Below are 19,947 nucleotides of genomic sequence, written 5' to 3' on the forward strand. Positions count from 1 at the left end.
GATTCATCTCCCACAAAGGACAGTGCAGGTTTGGGAACCTTTGTATGTGAGGTCAATCCTCTTTCGGATCTCTGGGTTGTAATATAACTTCCATGGAAAATGCTGTGAGAGCAGGAACCAGAGACTTATTAGGAATAAAGTTTGTGTTTCTAATGTCAGCCCATATATTCTTGATCTGGTTTAAAGGGACATTTAGCTTTTTAAGCAAAATTATTTAAGTGTGTGTGTCATCTGCCGGTCTCCTTTAAAACTTAGTGGTTATAGCTGAGGCATATTAATAAGCTACTGCACCATCCTATGAAAAAAAATAAAAAACAACGAAGAGTTCTGCAGCACCTTAGGGTACGTCTACACTGACATTATTCCGAAATAACGAAGACCGTGTATACATAGCAAGCCTTTGTTTCAAAATAATGTTGAGTTGGAGGACTTCTTACTCCAGCATCTGTAACCCTAATTTTATGAGGAGTAAGGGAAGTTGGAGGAAGAAGGTTCTTCCTTCGACTTCTTGCTATGTAGACTGCACCAAAAGCTGAATTAAGCTATTTTGACTCAAGCTATGCAACTGACATAACTCAAGTTACGTAGTTTAATTCAAGTTTTGCCCTGATGTGTAGACGTGACCTTAGAGACTAACAAAAAATGTAGGTGGTATCATAAGCTTAAATTATTTCTATTTCTCTACTCTATTTTTGAAAAATGTTTTTGATCTTTTGGAAGAAATTATCATAAAGGTGTCATTTTAGTGTATTAGATAAACACAGCTTTCATAGTTGCAGTATTTTCCCTCTGTAAGATGTGGTGGTAGAATGCTTTCCCATTAGTTGGAACTACAGGGTTGGGAAGTGCACCTAGTCAATAGTTAATCTATTACTGGATTAGTATCAAGCTGGAGAGTTTCCCTTATCCATAATTTTGCTTTCCCTATCTACCCCTTTTTCCAACTTGAACACCAACACACAGATACTTTGCTTATCATAAATCACTCTTGTTTTTTGGAGGTTGCACACGTTTGACACAAAGGAGATGTACTCTGTAAAATACATTCATATCCTTTCCTAGTCCTCAGCCTGGGGGTTTGCTAGTGTTTCTGTGTGGAAGGTAGCAAGGGAACCAGAATAGAAAAGCTCAATTGAAAACTCTTTCAAATAAAGCTAAGTGGGCATTTGAAAATCTGTAGGAGGATTTGTAGATACCTATAAAAAGTTCCTCTTTTGAAATAAAGCACTGTCCCTACTTCCATGCTCTACTGTTGACTTACAATAGCTGTTTTAAGCAGTAAACAGTTACTTTAGCCCGATAGCCTTCCAGAAGAATAGAAAATAAATTAGAAGTGTATATTAAAACTACCATAAATATGTTTCAGACATGGTATTTCATCTTGAAGAGATTTACTTAGACTAGTTGCACTAAGTGGCTTAGTGGAACTGACAGGAGCTAGACATGTTGATTCAGAATGGCTGTAAATTGTGTGTGTCTGTTTTGACTGGTTTGATCTAATAATGCTTTTCTTTCCCTAGGGAGTAAATATAAGTGTGGGGCAGAAGCAAAGAGTTAGTCTGGCTAGAGCAGTTTACAGCAATGCTGACCTCTATCTTCTGGATGACCCCTTGTCTGCTGTAGATGTACATGTTGGAAAGCACCTTTTTGAGAAGCTGATTGGGCCCTCAGGGCTCTTAAAAAACAAGGTAAATAAAGTAGTCTTCACATAGTTCATCAGGTAAATTAAAAATCTTCAGCCATGTCTACATGGCCTGGTATATGTGGTAAAGAGAGGGAGCACCTTCTCTGAAGATGTGCAGTAAGAAGGTCTTTTAATCATGCTATTTGAATTATATCAAGAAGACCTATGAATACGGGCAATGTCGATACTTAAGCTGGGCTGACCTGAACGTCTCAGAGGGTATGTCTACACTGAATTCCTCTTTCGAGAGAGGAATACAAATGCAGCTGAGCAAAATTGGAAATGAAGCGCAGATTTGAATTTCCCATGCTGAATTTGCATAAAGGCGTCCAGATGCTTTTTCGAAATACCCTATTTTGAAAGAAAAAACGCAGTCTAGATGGGGTTATTTCTAAAAGAAACCCTAATTTCGAAATAACACTTACTCCTTAAAAACTGAGGATTAAGGGACTGAAGCCTGCAGTCAAGACATAGACCAAGACACTTAAGCTTTGAAGATCTTCTGTTAGAATTAGAAATGAACATTTTTATTTTTCTGAATATTTGTATTTATAAAGCTGACAGAACATGCCTTAAGAACCAGGTATACAACAGCAGCATAATAATGTGTAATTTCAATATTTATTGTAGTATGTAACAATGGTAACAATTTCTTCAGATCTAGTTGGTTGCTTTAAAGAAGCAGCTAGATCAGTTTCTAAGACCATTCCATATACAATTCTCTTGAAAAATACAACCACCACCCTGTATTGCTAGAACACATTTAATTTTATTATGGTAAAAAATAAAATGTTTTGTGTTTCAGACACGTATTTTAGTGACCCATAATCTGACACTCCTGCCTCAGACAGATGTTATAATTGTAATGGAAGATGGTAGGATAGCACACATGGGAACCTATCAAGAGCTGCTCTCAGAAAGAGCTAACTTTGCTGAGTTCCTTCAGATCTTCAGTGCAGAAAATAAAAGTGAAGATCCACCTCAAGTGAAAGGTGAGCACATACATTATTTTTTAATATAGCATGTTTTCCTAAAATCTAGTTTTACTTTTCCACATCAATTGCTAAGAAAATATTTTTTCTTTTGGGGAAAAAAAATGAAACTTTACCACTTGTTTGAATTCAGCAAGGTTTAGATGCTGAGATTCCAAGAGATAAACTGGAATAAAATTCAGGCACTGTTAAAATAGCAAATCATTGACTTCAAGCACCTATAGGCCCTCATATGATCAGGCTCTATGTGAATATAAGTCATTCCTGGAACAGGGAACTGCCACACATTTTTTCTGATGATGCTTTTTTTACCCTGGTAATTCCAAATTGATGTTAGTCAAAAATTCATTTTGGTGTACCTGGTGCTTCAAGAATTCTGACTTGGATAGCCATGTTTAATTATTACATTAACACCCACTTATTCATCATTAATTTGTGTAATGTGACATTAGAAACCCTCTCTAGCTCCATAAATTTATGGATCATGCTATGGTGAAGTATGGCAATCTGACAACATCTCTTTTCCTTTTGCAAATGTACAAAGAAAGCATTTTGCACTTTTTAGAGGGATGTTTAGGCTTAACATAATACCTAGCAAAGAGTTCTTACAATATTGCTGGGAAACACTTTTTCTATGGAAAATTTCTCAGTAGGTTTTTTTTATTATTATTTAGTTTTTTTTGTAACCTCTTCCTCTAATGCTGAGAGAGTATCATCTCTTTCTGTATAATAGTTACGCAATAATTACGTTTTCAGATTGCAAATGCTGCTCTTATTTTAGAAGTTGAAGTGTTTTTTAGTTAGCAGACCTCTCTGGTGATGATATACAGGTTGAACTTCCCAAATCCAGGACTCTCTGGTCCAGCAACATCCATGGTCCAGCAGAGCGATGGATTTTGCTGCACCAAAGAGCTCCACAGGTAGGAGCAACAAGGGCTGGGGAGTCCCAGCTGGGCCATTAGGCATCTAGGGAGACCCCACCCTGGCCGAGAATTCCCAGTGTCAGTGGCGCCAGGTGACCGAGAAGTCCCAGCCCCAGCCAGGGAACCCCCCAGTTTTAGTGAAGCTGTTGGTGGCCACGTGTCCCTAGCCAGGAATCCTGGCAAACCCCCAGTGGCTGTGGGGCCGGGGTGAGCGGGCAGCCTCTCCTGGGGAACCCTCCAGTTGAAATGGGGTTGGTAGAGGCAGGCAGCTGGAATCCCCAGCAGCAGCAGGGAGGCTCTTGCAGCAGGGCGGGGTGGCCAGGCACCCCATCTGGGAACCCCCAGTTGCAGCAGGGCTGGCGGTGACAGGGTGGCTCCACCCAGGAACCCCAGGAACGCTCTGTGGCAGCGGGGTGGGCAGCAGCCAAGAGGTCCCTGCTGGGAACCCTGGGATACCTCGGGGCAGTAAGGTGGGGAGCTGTGCTGGGCCAGTGTTGGGGGAGAGGGGGGCATTGGCAGGGCAGGGAGCCCTAAGGAGAGGAGTCTGGGAGCGGGGCAGCCAGCAGAGGATCACTGTCCTCCTTTGGTCCGGCAAATTCCCTGGTCTCAGACTGCTCAGGTCTGAGGGAACCAAACCAGGGAGGTCCGACCTGTATTTTTGAAAAATAGTGAGGTGGAAGTTCATCAGTTTTTACATAATGAAATAGGCCTGATTCAATAGAGAATTTATTGTCCGACTTCTACAAGGACACTCCTAACGACTGTTAAGTAAAGATAATTAACACATACGCTTTAAAAAGCAGTTACTATATATTACAGAGATATAATTTACAAATATCTGAGAACAGGCAAATCCCTTTCTTAATGTTCAATTGTAGCATGCAGTAGAAGCATGACTGTGAATGAATTATAAAGGGTAAATGGACAAAAATATAGGTGCAGTCAGCACAGTGTCCACACTGCATGTAAAGCGGGTGTTTGGCGGGATGTTGGCCAGATTTTCCAGAGGACGGCAATAGATCTTCATGGCAGAAAGGGAACAAGCTCAGAAACGGCTGCAAAAAGGTGGGTGGGTGGTGGTCAGCTTTGCAGCACTGACTCAACCCCTGGAAATATAAGGTTGTGAGGGTGCACGCCCTGTCTTTGGAAACCCCTTTCCTCCATACCAGAGACAGTGCATCACCCATCATCTCTTCCTTTGGGGTGTGATTATCAGGTGGGGTTTGAATCTGCTGTGGGCATTGTGCTAGTCACTTTTCTTTAGAGGGGCTGGGAAGGAATTTTCCCGTCATCACCATAGTGATTTTGGTGTAGTGAAGGGGTTTTTCACTTCTCCCACAGCAGGTGTCAGGGAAAACCTATTATGAAGAGGAGGAAAGGGAGTAGGCTGTATATTGCATCTTGTTTTGCAGGTGTAGGGCAGATACCCAGTGCAGGTATGCGGTAGTGAAGTCTTCAGTGACCAGATAAATGGCCGGGTAAAGGACTTAAAAAGGAGGTGCTGATTAAAGGAACAAAATGGTGTGGTGTTTGAGGCGCCAGTGGTTGGAACAGTAGGGAACCAACCCCCCTTTTCTTATAGCCCACATTAGTCCTGCTATGGTGATAAGGTCCTAGCAATGGATTTTCTGAAGGGATTTGGATGCAAAAAGCGGGGGTGCTGGGTTCAAGCCCTCCAGGTACTTACGGAATAAACAGAGCGGTTACCTGCACTGTACACTTTTATTGTCTGGGGCTGGAATTCAGCACTTCTCATACTAAAGCCTTGTCTAGATTAAAAAAAAAATATGTTCCATTTTTCACTGCAGTGCCTTCTTTAAAGAGAGAAAGTCAAAAAGGCAATATTCTGCCTCAAAAAGAGCTCCTGGGGCATAAAGACAGGTAAGTACTGAGAACAAGCTGTACACAGCCTGGCTCCAATTTGGGGAAGATAACTGAAGTAATGCTACAACTGTTCCAAACTCCAGCGTGTAGAGAGTGCACAGTGCAAGATTTGGGTTCAAAGTCGGGCTTTAGGGGAGGGGCTGCTTACATCATTTCTACTCCATGTATTCATAAAAAATATTAAGAATATGGCTTTGTTTCTTGTGTTTTTACTCCTGCTGCTTCCTAGCTTTGGTTTGGCTTGTTTTTTGTGCTTCTCTGTTCTGTTTGGTAGCTAAGTAGATTCCTAGGGGTGGACATCTATTTGTAGGTTTGTGAAACACTATGTGCACATAGGACACTACATCAATCATGATTATTGTATCTGGCTCTGCTAATATTTTAATAAGCGTGGAAATACACTGTGCCATGTCCAAGGAAAATGAATTCACAGACCTTTAAATTCACTGGGTTTTTGTTCAAGATTAATTTTGTGTGTTTGTTTCATTCACTTCATGTTTAATATTAAAATAAAATTATCATTGTTATTTGCAGTTCTGCCTTTGAACAAGCCAAAGCATCCTCAATGAAGAAAGAAAATGTTGCTACTGGCAGTGTAAGCATTAGATAAATTACCTTTATAGTTTTCTATATACAGGTAATTTATTAAAGTAATTAGAGGCAGGGCTGGTAGCACCACCTACTACGATTTCCTGACATTGTCCATTATAAGAACGCATTTTCAGTTATTTGAAGCTTTGCCAGACATTAACTGTTTGGCCTGAAATTTTTCATGCTAGACATCTGCCTCAAGGTGAATGTTTTGGAGAAAATTCAGCCAAATAGTTCAGCTGTTTCTGAGATAGGGGCTAGAGAAAAACATGTTTTGCCCACATAAAAAATAATTCTGGTGGCCTCCTCTTTGAAAAGTTCTTATGTGCCTGTGTTTTGAAACAGGAGCTTGAAATTTGGTAAGCCTTTGTGTCAGGGATTGCTTTTTGTGGTCACTGAAAATCTGTCAATATTTGAACAAGCTACAAGCCTCTAAAAATCACGTTAAGTGGTCTGGAAAATAAGGTCTGAGATGCCTGAAATTAGGCGCTGAAAATTACTGGATACCTATGAGCTGAATTTTGCTGTGCCTCAGCTTTCAGTCTGTAAATGGAGGTGAAGCCCTTCCCTTTACCAGGGTGTCATGAAAGTTAATAAATATTTGTGTAGCACTCAGCTACTGTAGGGACAAGCATCATAAGAAAGTCCATGAGAAAATTCATAATTCTGTATTCAAAGTAGATTTGAACAGCTTGAAATAAATAAGGTCACAGCAGTCATTATTTAGTGAGGTGAAAACAAATAATGAATAATTGCTTGTTAAATGAACACCATTAATGTTGTGCATCTGAATGAGACTTAGGTCCTATTAAGAAAAGTTGTGTCTTATCATGCAATTATTGATTGTACTGTAATGCATTCACAGAAAGGGGGAAAGTTTCAGGTGCTTAGGTGACCTTACTTATAGCATTTCCTAACCTTTTTATGCTTGATTTTGAAGCCTTAATGTTCATTTTAAAGTTTTATGTAGTATATATTAAAGGTATTTCTTCACAAAAAGTGACAATTTTTATTATAAAGGAAAAAAAGTATTGGGGGGGGGGGGAGATTTTTGGAGACCCAAAACATGACTGCATGTGATTTAAATGATTGGATTTCATTATTTACATGAATGTCTAAATGAAGTTAGTATATTGAGTTCATTTACTGTAATTTGCCTTCCACGGTGTCATTTTTCATAACTCCTGTGCTTCTCTTGTATTTAGATGAAGATGTCAGTGGTTTTGAAATATCTGCAAGCATTTGGCTGGCTATGGGTATGGCTAACCTTAATTGCTTATGTAGGACAAAATGCAGTAGCCATAGGACAAAATCTGTGGCTTAGCACCTGGTCAGTAGCAGAAGAAAAAAATAAGGATTACAGAGAATGGAAACACTTAAGAAACAATAAACTTGGTGTCTATGGGCTTTTGGGATTCATACAAGGTAAGACTAAGGATACAAAACTTTATTTTCTCAGTATTTGCAAAGCTTAGTTGCCTGCGGTTGCTAGATATGTAATACAATGACAAACCATATTGGTTATTCTTTAATCAGATATGAGTACAGCAGCAAAAAAGAATCACTTCACTTTTTGCATGCGGGAATGATCGGGTGAAAGGATCAAACTAGGAAGCTGTAAAGTAAAAGAATGATTGAAAAGGCAGATTGAACTAGTTTGTACTATGGCTGTCCTTGGAACCAAGTCAATGTTATTGTGTGAACAAGTGCACATTTTATCTAATGAGATGTTACTGTTTTTGTGGGATTATATGTGATTTGCTTATGAAGGAATAAGATGGATTAACAAAGTGTAAACACATATGTGTATAAAACAAAACTTCATAATGGGCCTACCAGGCTGAAGTGGGATGCCATTGGGAAAAAACAGGAACATGATAGTGTTTTATTCATTTATTTATTCATTTATTTTTTTAGGTCTTATGGTCTGCTATGGTGCATACGTGCTTACCCGGGGATCCCTCTGTGCGTCTCGGACATTGCATAATCAGATGTTAGACAACGTGCTCCATCTTCCCCTCCAGTACTTTGAAACTAATCCCGTTGGGCAGATCATCAATAGATTCACAAAGGTAAAGGAAAAACAATGAAAAATAAGTTCACATTTTTAAAGAACTTCAACTTTAAAATCAAAGAGTAGTAACAGATGCTAGTCATCAGTTTCAGTATAGTACCACAGAACACTTTCCTGCAAAAATCAGCAGTGCCTATACCTTTTAACAACTTAAGGCCCTTCAATTGTTCTTGCCCCATGGTCATTGGGCGTGCATCCCTCAGAGCATAGTCCTTGCAATCTAGAGGCGTTAAGCTGAGTTGAGCTCAGTCTGGTTTTAAAAGATTGTAAGTTTTATATCTTTCTAATGCATTGCTACTTAATATAAAAAATCGCAGACAAACTATGTTGAATGAACACTAAGTTGCAAAATTCAAGCTCCCAAAGTTAGAACCCTGCGCCCCTGGCTAAATACTTCTTTCAGTGCACAGAATGGATGTTGCTCAGGAAATGATCTTCCCTAACTTTTGAGTGTGTGATTTTGCAACCTTAATATTTTTATTTTTTATGGAATGTCTTACATTAACAAAAAAAATTCAGTTTCTTATAACTGTAATGTTCCTATCATAAACACAGTTTGAACCCACACGTTTCAGCACTGCCCACAAACTTCTGGTACTCGAGCTAAAAAATGGTGTGGAGTTGCTGGTAAGCTGCTGTCTTCTGTGGGCTGAACCCAAAGAGGATGCAGATTGCTCTGAAATAGACATCATAATCACATACTTAGATTTGGTAGCTTCTTTCTGAGAGGCAGTGTGGCTAAATTAATGAGACTTGGATCTGCTATGAGAATCAGGGTTTTGTTCCCAGCTTTTGTAACCTGAGGGTGTAATTAGTAATACAGATTATAAAAAGAACAGAAATAACAAGAGTCAGTAGAAAAGTTGAGCATTGAATTCATGAGGTTCCCAGTCTTGTAGGCCTTTTCTTGGCTACATAGTGTTTTGAGAGGGAAAAGCATTAATAGCTGCTACTATGAATTTGTCTGTGGCAGTTGTGTGTGGCATGCTATGCTACTGATCTCACTAACCAACTATGGAACACTGATATTTTAGCAACAAGCCTCTTACAAAGTCTACTGAGAAAATTTTAGATGGGAAAAGGCAAGTAATTATATCTATTTCTAGTATTAGACAGACTACAATATGTTAAATTAATCTGTTGTATATAAGTACACTACCAGAACTTCCTCCCAACAATTTTTGCTGAAGTAAAAGGATTTTGGTGGTTAGAGTTCAGAGTCTAAAGACAATTTTTGAGAAATGTCTACAGTTTTAGCAAGGAGACATTAAAACTAATTTTTCTGTGTAATTTTACAGGACGTGTTTATCCTTGATCTACGCTTCCATTACTACTTACGCACCTGGTTAAACTGTACACTAGATGTTATTGGAACCATTTTAGTGATCGTGTCTGCTTCACCACTCTTCATATTGATAGTTATTCCCCTAGGATACTTGTATTTTATTATCCAAGTAAGTTAAACTTTTACAAGAAGTGTGAGTATGAGAGAGAATAAAAAATCATTATTAAGCAGTGACTAAAACATTTGAGAATAAATTATACACCTTTCCTGAAAACCCCACGTAGAAACCTAAAAAACTTTTTAGTATTCTGCCGCTGACTTTAAAAGATCCTCATGCTTCTCACAGTTATCCAGAGTGGTAAAACACATTTTGAATGTTTCTTACAATTATGATTATCTTTATCAGTGACTTCCTTACTTTCCTGCTCATCTTTTTTCTCAGACAAGTTATGATGTTGTAGGCCAGTGGTCTTCAACCTTTTTACACTCAAGATCACTTTTTAAATGACAGACCAAGCCAAGATCTACCGCCTGCCCCTTCCTTGAAACCCCACCCCTTCCTTGAAGCCCCGCCCTCTCTATTCTCCTTCTCACCATCACTTGCTATCCCCAATCCTTATACTGCTTTTAAAAAAAAATTCTTCTGTAGGAAGGGTTTTTTCCAACATTTGTCCTGTCTAGACTGGACCAAATGTCAGAAAAATCCCTTCTTTTGGAAGCCCCCTTATTCCTCGGGGGGATAGGATTCTGCAGTAGGGAATAAGGTGCTGTGAGGACTGATTTCTGCAGAGGGGGTAGGGCGCCAGGAGAGCAGGTTTCTGCAGCGGGGGGGAGGCAGGGGAGAGGGAATGGGGCGGGGGACAGGTTTGGGACAGGGGAGAGGGAACAAGGTTCAGGGGCAAGGAGTCCCCTACACCAGCCGCAAAGGGAAGCCTCCATCCTGCGCTCCCTCTGGGGCCGACTGTCCTCCCCCCCCCCCCCCCCACTGCCCCGTGAAAGAAGGAAGCCCCGTTGCGTGTCTCTGCCGGGCCTGACCCCTCCCACTGAGCAGGGAAGCCCACTCAGGTGACCTCGTGGAGGCAACCCCCACGCGCCCCTGCCCCGGGGCTGAAACCCCCCTGCATGCCTGCCCTGGGGCCAGCACCCGCCCCCTGGCACAGAATAACCCCACGTGCACCTGCCCTAGGCCGAAACACACCCCTGCGGCACAGGGAAACCCTGCGTGTGCCTGCCCAGGGGACAACTCACGCCTCCTGCGCCGGTGCAGGGAAGTCACCATGCTCCTCTTCCGGAGCCAGGGTCCCCTCCCGCATCATGCCTGGCAAAGCAGCCAGCGCACTTCCGGAACTCCTGGAAGTGGCGCTAAACTGCAGGACTTCCGTCCACCTGTGGGAAGCTGGCACTGCCTCCATTTTTGCTGGAGGTAAGTACTGGGGCTTCTTGGGGGTGGGTGGAAAATGGGAGGGGGCCTGGTCGCCTCGCGATCGACTGGTCAAAGCCTTGCGATCAACCAGTTGATCGTGATCGACCTGTTGGTGACCACGGTTGGAGGCCCTCAAAGAAAACAAATAAAGCTGTATGATTAAAAATGGGCATGCAGTATGGGAAAATGAAAGTGTCAGGCAAAACTTGAAGTGGGGTATATCAACCCTGGAACAACATGTGCAGATATTTGTAGGCCTAGCTTACCTCAAGGCCATACGTATTTGAAGCATCGAGGAACAGGAACTTAGAGAAATCCCTTAATTGAATTTCAGTCGTTATTTTAATGTCAGTAAAACTGCCTTTTGAAACATTGGCTTCCCCATTTCCACTCCAGGCTCTGTTGATGTTAGGCATGTTCAGAATAAGTGTTCCCTCTAAGCTGCATGGCAGCATAGCTTCACAGGTGATTAATCAGCCCCACCCAGTCAGTCAGCTCCCTGCTCTGAGCCTCTGACTAGGCGGGGCTGATAACCACCTGTGAAGCTTAGAGAGAACACTGTTCATAATGTGTAAGCTATACTAATAGATACAATTGAGAGAGCAGAGTGGCTACCGACCTTTGATCAAGGAGTTGAGTATGTACATAATTATAACATTTAAGGTGGAGCCTTTAAGTCAAGAAATTCTCATATAAAGCTTAGTTCGTCTTGGTTCTTAGTGACGTGATTGAGGGATACAATAGGAGTGAGTAATGGAAATTTTGGAAATGTTACTCTTACTGTTATCTATTTTAGTAGTTTATATGCTTAGTTATTACATGAAGATCTTGTTCACCCTTTGAATTAAGAGAAATATTTGAAAAGTTCTGTGCTAAAATTGTTTGACCTCTTTATTATGATGTGCGAATAATCCACATATTGTACTTGAGGTTTCAAACCTGTGCGAAACTTGTTTTCTATTTTTTTCCCCAAACCTTACAGTACCTTAGAATCTGCCTCTTTTGTATCTGTTGTTTCCCTAGCGATACTACATAGCTAGTTCACGACAAATCCGACGATTAACTGGAGCATCAAACACTCCTGTGATCTCCCATTTCAGTGAAACTCTTTTAGGACTATCTACAATTCGGGCATTTGGACACCAGGAAAGGTTCATAAGACAAAACAAAGATGTGATGAATGAGAACTTGGTTTGCTTCTACAACAATGTTATCTCAAACAGGTACTGTATTAACAAGCTTGAATTTACAAAAATTCCATACAGTGGCCCAAATCTTGCCTGTTGAAATCAGTGGCTAAAATAATTAGTTCTTCTTCGAGTGCTTGCTCATGTCCATTCAACATAGGTGTGTGTGCCTGCCACAAGCATCAGTGCCGGAAGTTTTTCCCTAAGCAGTACCCATAGGGGCTGGAGTCCTTAGCACCCTCTGGAGTGGCACGTGCATGCCACACTATATAGGATGCCCCTGGGTTCCTTCTTGCCACCAGTGACAGTGCTTGGAACAGCTTGCTCCAGCCTTAGCACTTGCTTTGCATTGTTGATAGTTCTAAACGAACTGCTGAGTACCTGTAAATTGTTGAACTTCCATTCTTTTAAAGAGAGACTACCTGGGGGATGGGGCAGGCTGGGCTTCTCTGGCTTCAAAGCCTACGCAGTGTGCCACAGGTCCGTGCTAGTCAGCGATCCATATGCTGATTGCCTTTGTTATTAGGGAGAAGGACACTTCTTGGACAAGTGTTGCATTTTCAGGTCCTTCTATATCAAAACTATTCAAGAGCCAAGAATTTGTCTTGAAGTGCTCTTAATGAAGTCCACGCTTGCTCCGCTGGATCAGCGGTTGGACTCGGCATTGAGTATCAGTGCCTCGGTGCACAGCACATTGCCAGCATTGAGGGCTCAGCACATGGCCCCAGTTAGTCCTGCTAGGAAGCTGGGCAGAGGCAAATCCCCTTGTAAGGATAAGAGGAAGATGAGTGACTAGCCAGTGAACAGGCCAGAGAAGCCCCAAAAGGCACTGATACCTGCATCGGGGTCACCTTCATCGGTGTGGAGGTCTGTCTCCCCTCCACACCGGAGGCCTTTCAGCCTGCACAGAAGTGCCATGTTGGTACCACCCCCTTATGCTGAGAGGGCCCTGGTGCAGATGTAGACCGCTTTTTGGCCCTGATCTCCTGGCATGGTCCAATCACACTTTCCTCTGGTGTCTGAAAGGAGAGTGCTCTGAAGTCCCCATAAATCTGCACATGAGAGACGGGCACAATGCGTGATCACCCACGTCGCTGGAGTCAGTGTGCAGACCTGCGCAGGCATGCACAGGCACCAAAGGCACCGAAGGAATAGAACTTCTCCCTACTCTCCATGCCAACGATGGGATTCCTCTTCATTACATCAGCACCATTCGGTCCTCCCAACCAAAGGGCCAGTATCCCTGCCAGAAGAGAGCCTGTTCACTCCCAAAGCCCCCCAAGCAGAGACCCGGCTGCCATCCTCCATCTGGCCAGCAATCAACCAGCTAAGCAAAGCCCCAGGACAAGTGTTCCTTTTGAGGGTGCACCCAGAGACAATATACCAGAGCCCCAAGATCCTGCTCACCTGTTCTCTTCAGGCTCTAGCCCTCCCTCCTGGACAATTGGGTCCTAGCCACTGTCCAGCATAGCTCTATCCTCCAGCTCTCCTTCACACCCTCCACCCCCTTCTCTCTTCAGGGAACCTTCTCACAAGCATCTTCTCGAACAAGAGCTATCCCAGTTAATCTGGGTGAGAGCAGTGGAGAGGGTAACACTGGAGTTCAAGAACAAAAGTTTCTACACCCACTATTTTTTTATTCCCAAGGCGAAAGGGGGCCTACTGCCTAAATTGGACTTGCAGAGACTCAACAAATATTTGCCTCAAGTTCCACATGGTCTCCCTGACCACCATCATTACCGACCTGGATCCTAGGGATAGGTATGCTGCCCTCAACCTCAAAGATGTGTACTTCCATATCTCCATCGTCAAAGGTCACAAGCGCGTCCTTAGATCCGTAGTAGGAAAGAACCACTATCAATTAGCTGTCCTTATTTTTGGCCTATCTACTGCCCCTAGGTTTTTCACTTAATATATTGGTGGTTGTGGCATTCCCGAGGCACAGGAATGTACCCTTTCCTGGACAACAGTTTCATCAGGGGCCTGTCAAGGCAAAAGGTCCAGTATGGCATGCGTCTCCTCCTGGATAGGTGCTGCCAGATCAGCCTGCTGATGAATGAGAAAAAGTCCCTCTTGGTGCCAACTCAAAGGACAGAGTTCATAGAAGTGGTTCTGGACTTGACCATGGCCAGAGCATTGCTCTCTCAAGAGAGATTCAAGGGAGCCCTCATTTGGTAGCTTGCAGTCACCCCCATGACCTCAGCACGAGTGTATCTGCAAATCCTGGGGCATATGGCTGCTTGCACATACTTAGTGCCCCTGGCCAGGCTCAGGATGAGGCCCCTCCAACTGTGGCTGGCCTCAGTTTAGTTGTAAGGCACTCTCTGGAAAGGGTGGTAGTGGTCCCTCCCCAAGTTCTGTTGGCCCTGGCCTGGTGGATGAGCCCAGACCAGGTCATGTCAGGTATACCATACCATCCTCAACTGCACTTGAGAGAACTCGTAGCCAACTCTTCGGACTGCAGTTGGGTGGCCCACATGGAGACCCTTCACACTCAGGGCATGTGTCCATTCAAGAAAGATTGCTCCACATAAACATAAAAGAGCTCAGGGTGATCAGGAATGTGTGAGAGGTATTTCTGCCTCACCTCATGGGCACATGGTGAGCATTCTCACAAACAATACTGCCACTATGTACTACATAAACAGGAAAGGAGAGTCCCGCTCCCCAGAGTGCTGCAAGGGAGCTATGAGGCTCTGGGAGTATTGTGTCCTACATGACATCGTGCTAGAAGCCGTCACCTCCGAGGGGTTCGGAAAGTGATCACAGATCTTCTCAGCAGAGAGTTCTCCTCTCACCACAAGTGGGCTTTCCACCCCTCTTGGATCTTGTAACAACGAGAGTCAATGCAAAATTCAGCCAGTTTTGCTCTAGGTTCAGCCTCAAGCAGGGTTCCCTTCAGGATGCATTCCTGTACCAGTGGTCAGAGGGTCTCTTCTATGCCTTCCCTCCATTTCCACTCATCAGAAAAGTCCTGCAAAAGGGACAAGGCAGCAGTGATCCTGGTCACACTGGCCTGGCCTCACCAGCATTGGTTTGGGGCACTGATGAACCTGATGTCCCATGTGCCCAGGTGGCTTGCTCTCCCAGGACCAAGGGTGTTTACTCCACCTGAATCTCAGCTCACTCCACCTGACAGCATGGTTCATCTGTGGTTGAACCCCCAGGAGCTGGCGTGTTCGGGCTACATTCAGAGGGTTCTCCTCGACAGTCAAAAGCCCTCAACAAGGTCCACCTCTGCTGCCAAATGGACTAATTTCTCCATATGGGCACAGCAATGGCAGGTCATCCTGTCTGAGGTTTCCCTTCAGGAAATCCTGGATTACTTGTTCCACCTAAAGCATCAAGGCCTTGCTCTGGCCACTATTAGATTCCACCTGGCAGCCACTTCCGTGTTTCATCCACCCCTGCATGGTTGTTTGGTATTCTCTCATGATGTCACCTCCTGGAACGACACTAGCCTCAGGCCAGAGACCCTCTCCCACAGTGGGACCTGAACCTGGTCTTGGTGCAGCTCGTGGGACTTCCATTCGATCCACTGGCCCTGTATCCCTTGTCACTGCTCTCCTTCAAGGACACTGGATATGTGCCACTATTTGGGAAAGGAAAGGGGAAACGCCTCCCCAATCCCACAGTGGAAGGGAAGATAGCAAAGTTTCCCCTCCTCCTCCGGGCACAGACCAAGGGTGTTGACCCTTGAGCCCTGGGGGAAATTTCATCAGGGAACACCATGGTGGATGTAGAAAATATGTATCAAAAGTATTGTGATTTTTACTATCTGGATTCAAAGGCCAAGGATTGTTGTGCTTGGCTGGCTGCTAATGCTGATTATACCTCTGAAATTATGCAAGTGAAGCAGGAGTTGGAGCAGGTGAGAGCAGAAAGGGGTACATGGAAGGCGCAAGCGGCAGGGGCAAGTTCTCAGCAGCTGGCAATCTCTGCCATTAAGGCAATGGAGAGAGCTGAACAGGCTGAGGAAGAGAGGGAACAATCTCTGGAATTGGCGGTTCAGGTGGAGAGTTTGCGGGGATTGGTGTTAGAGCAGGGGACCTGCTCAGGAGGAAGAGCAGCAGTTCCCCCAGGATCAGGGACAAAAGTGCCACTCTGGTATGACCCTGAAGATTGGAACGGGGACATATGGTATGACCCGGACCCAGGATGGCCACCTGACCTGATTGGCTAGGAGCTTGGCCAGCCCCAGTGGCGGCTGTGTAATGGTTAACTTTTCAGCACGGCTCTCCGTCCCATAACTGGGGTAACCATGCAGGAAATAGCTTTAACCCCCTCCAAAATAACTTCTCAGGCCCAGGAAAAATGGATGAGGGGTGACAGAAACTGCCCGCCTGGCAGGTGGGTTATTAGGTAATATTATATGTAAGCAGGGGCTGAACTAATGCTTGCTATCAGCCAGCTAAAAGGAGAGAGCTGCCCTGCGGGTGGGTATGCTCACTCAAATTGTTTAGCTCTGCAAGATAATTAACTGGTAACTGTATAGGAAGTGGAACACTAAGCCCCTTCAAGTAAAGTTGGAGGGGTCATTCACCATTTGCAATAAGGGAAATGATACAGTGTTCCAAATTGCCTGGGACCTTCATGGGAAGTGGGTCCATTGAGGACAACTTAAGCATGTAGGAGGAACCATCTTGATTCCATGTTCCTCCTATAGTAACCCACTGTTTATGATGTTTACGTTTCTGCAGTTTTTATGATGTTTAAAGTTTTTCAATTTAAGATGCTTAAGGTTTTTGCAGATTTTTATCTTGCAGAACATCAGAAAGAGCTGGTACCAGCTGAAGAGCAGTGGAAATACCATGGTTCGAGTGTTGTGACAAGGTCTATGTTCTGTGTTTGTCTTGTGGTGGTTGTCCCTATGCCAGCATTGTCATGTATTGTATTTGGTGAAAGAGAGGATGCTGCATTAGACAGGAAAAAGCAAGAATTATATTCACAAACCCTTTTATTGTTCTCTAATTAAACTCCTTCCTTTCCCCTCCACTTCCTCCATATTCTCAGTTACACCTGATCTATGGTGGCCCACCTACGTCCAAGAGGCCTGTGGTTCTCTATACTCAGGCATACAATTACCCCTTTGTTGAATGCTCTGACATATATTGTTACATCCTACGGCCACTGTTTATTATTGATATGTACTTTGCTATCATGAACCTGCTATATGTATTGGAAAATTCTAAATTGTCACGGCAATCAAAATATTGGCATGGATGGGTGGAGGCGCGTTGTCCACCTTTGAATAGTTACCGTTATTTGGGTGACCAAGGGGTGGGAAATGTTGTATAAAACCTCTGCCCAATCCATGATCCATGTGACTTTTTGTATTATAAGTCATATCAGGTTCAGCCATTTCAAGTCACATATCTCTCTGCTCTTGTAAACCGTGTAAGTCTCAGTTGTTCTAAGTTATGTCCGTTTCTATTGTAAGCCATTTACATTTCATTTAATGTTTCAAGTTCTGCAACCTTTTGCAAGCTTTGTAACTTCTGGCTATTGCTTGTACAATCTTTAAGCTCTGAACATTCTATCCTGTGACAAGGGAGTGCATGGGTATGTGTAAGTGGTGTGAATAGAGTAATGTCTGCACTTTTGTGGAAAGGAGCCGGGAGGCTATAGAAAGGAGCCAGGGGCTAGGTGGGATCTGATGTAATCTTCTCTTGCACATGACAAAGACAAGAAACAAAGATGCAGTAAAGATGAGAAGAAGGAATTAATATGCATGAGAAAAATGAGGTTTGGGTGGGCCTCTTGGTGATGGACACAGAAAAATAACTCAGTGTATGTGACAGGGGTCTCCCAGCTCAATAAAGAGAAGAGAGTATTCAGACCATGAGTTGTATGTTCAGCTTGCCGGCCCAGATTGGTGACTGCAGGCAGACACACTGGACCCATCATGCTTGGCTTCTTCTGCTCTCTTTGTGCTACTCATCGTTTGCGTGTGTGTCTGGGTATATGAATTTGTGTGTGCACATGTGAAGGAGTCTCATTCCCTTTTTGCTTGATCCCGTAGTGGCATTGAATAAATCAATATAAGTATAACCCTGGATTGGCCTCCGGTGAGATTAGGTAACAGCGCTGGCCTTTTACCTGGAGAGGACACGTGCCTTTCGCAGATCCACACAGCTTTTTGTGACCTATGCAGAGAGCGCAGCATGGGTTCCCTGATTTCCTCCCTGCGATTGTCCAAGTGTTTCACTTCTTGCATCTGCATGTGCTACGAGTTGGCAGGGTCCTTGGCACCAGAACTGATTAGGGCCCACTCCTTCAGGGCTCAGTCTTCCTCATGCACACACCTGATCCAGGACATTTGTTGAGTGGCGATGTGATTGTCGGTACATACATTCATGTCTCATTATGCCCTCACAAAGCAGGCCAGGGAGGATGCTGCGTATGGCAGGGCTGTTCTGCGATCTGCATTCTCACAACTCCTACCCACCTCTGCAGACACTGCTTACAGTCACCTATGTTGATTGGACATGAGCAAGCACTTGAACAAGAAAAGACAATAACCTGTTCGGTAACTGGTGTTCTTTGAGATATGTTGCTCATGTCTATTCAGCCTCTCAGCCTCCTCCCCTCTGTCAGAATTCTGGAAAGAAGGAGCTGAGGAGGTAGGTGTTGGGGACACCTTATATTGTGCAGCAGGGGTGAGCCACTCCAGGGGGCGCTGGGGACACTGTCCCCAACAGGTACTGCTTAGGGAAAAACTTCCAGCGAGCACACACATCTATGCTGAATGGACATGAGCAACACATCTCAAAGAACACCAGTTACAGAACAGGTAACTGTTCTTCAGTGGGAACAGGCTCTTTAAGAGATTAAAATAAGCCTAAAATGTGTGTAAGTACTGTACGTGGGCAATGGGGTAGGTCATCCTTCCTGTGCAGGAATATCTGCTGAATTGGTTGGAGTGATATGTTCTTCAGAATGTTGAGAGTGTAAGTCACATGGGTTGATTGGATTTATACTTCAGCAGGGGTTAGATTCTCCAGATGTTCATTTCCAGATGTAAACATGAGTTGTGATTTTACAATTTTAGTAAAGAAACGAATAGCTTTTCGCATGTCCTCATCGAAACAATAAGAATTAAATCCTGGTCCCATTGACATCAATAGGTATTTTGACAGTGACTTGAACAAAGCTAGAATTGTATCCTGCCCTAGCATACAATTTGTGCAATTGCAAGATGGAAAGATTTATTCTGGTGTAGGAATGTAAAGGGTTAACCGGTTTGCCTTACTGGCATGCTTACCCGGTTAACCAGTGCCTGGCTTGGTCAGAGAAGCCACATGGTGTGGTGCAACAGGCCCTCCCTAGCTCAGCTGGAGCAGCCCCATCATCCATAGTGTGGAGAGGCAAGCCTGGCCAAGCTAGAACAGCCCCACACCCACGACATGGCAGCCTCTACTGCTCTGGCCGGAGCAGCCCCCCACTTGCAGCCCAGTGTGGTTTGCCAGGTCCAGGTGGAGCAGCCCTTTTCCTGTGACGTGGTGTGGCGCAGTGAGCCCAGCCAAGCTGGAGCAGCTTCGCCCACGCTGTGCCAGACTCAGCTGGACCCATTGTGCTGCAGATAGGAGGTTGCTCCAGCAACATATAGTTTCAATGGGAACAGGCTTGTTAAGAGATGAAAAGAAGCCTAAAATGTGTGTAAGTACTGTAATTTGTTCATCACACTTAGTACTGGCTTGATGATAAACATATAGTTTAACTAGTTAACATTTTAAACAGGATTTACATCCCTATTCTGGGCATATAGGAAATACATCAGACTTAAAAACCACAAAGCTAGATTCAGTCTTATTTGTGGAATTGCCATCTATTTACAGGAAACCCTCACCATTTGCGGGGGCTGGAAGCCGCAGGGAATTCATCACAGCTACTAGGAGCTGCAG

The 19,947-nt window shown here is 43.9% G+C and overlaps 1 protein-coding gene across 1 annotated transcript in view; it reads left to right on the forward strand.

Moving 5' to 3' along the window:
- Nucleotides 1-19,947, forward strand: part of LOC102462398 (multidrug resistance-associated protein 1-like) — a 74,046-nt gene that overhangs the window by 36,518 nt on the left and 17,581 nt on the right. Inside the window, exons 14-21 of the mRNA XM_075909834.1 lie at nucleotides 1,521-1,688; nucleotides 2,490-2,676; nucleotides 5,408-5,480; nucleotides 6,018-6,078; nucleotides 7,280-7,499; nucleotides 7,992-8,146; nucleotides 9,447-9,602; nucleotides 11,880-12,079. Coding sequence (XP_075765949.1) covers nucleotides 1,521-1,688; nucleotides 2,490-2,676; nucleotides 5,408-5,480; nucleotides 6,018-6,078; nucleotides 7,280-7,499; nucleotides 7,992-8,146; nucleotides 9,447-9,602; nucleotides 11,880-12,079 — 1,220 coding nt within the window. The remainder of the gene's footprint in view (nucleotides 1-1,520; nucleotides 1,689-2,489; nucleotides 2,677-5,407; nucleotides 5,481-6,017; nucleotides 6,079-7,279; nucleotides 7,500-7,991; nucleotides 8,147-9,446; nucleotides 9,603-11,879; nucleotides 12,080-19,947) is intronic.

Source organism: Pelodiscus sinensis, chromosome 1, assembly GCF_049634645.1.
Source record: "Pelodiscus sinensis isolate JC-2024 chromosome 1, ASM4963464v1, whole genome shotgun sequence".
Classification (NCBI taxonomy): Eukaryota; Metazoa; Chordata; order Testudines; family Trionychidae; genus Pelodiscus; species Pelodiscus sinensis.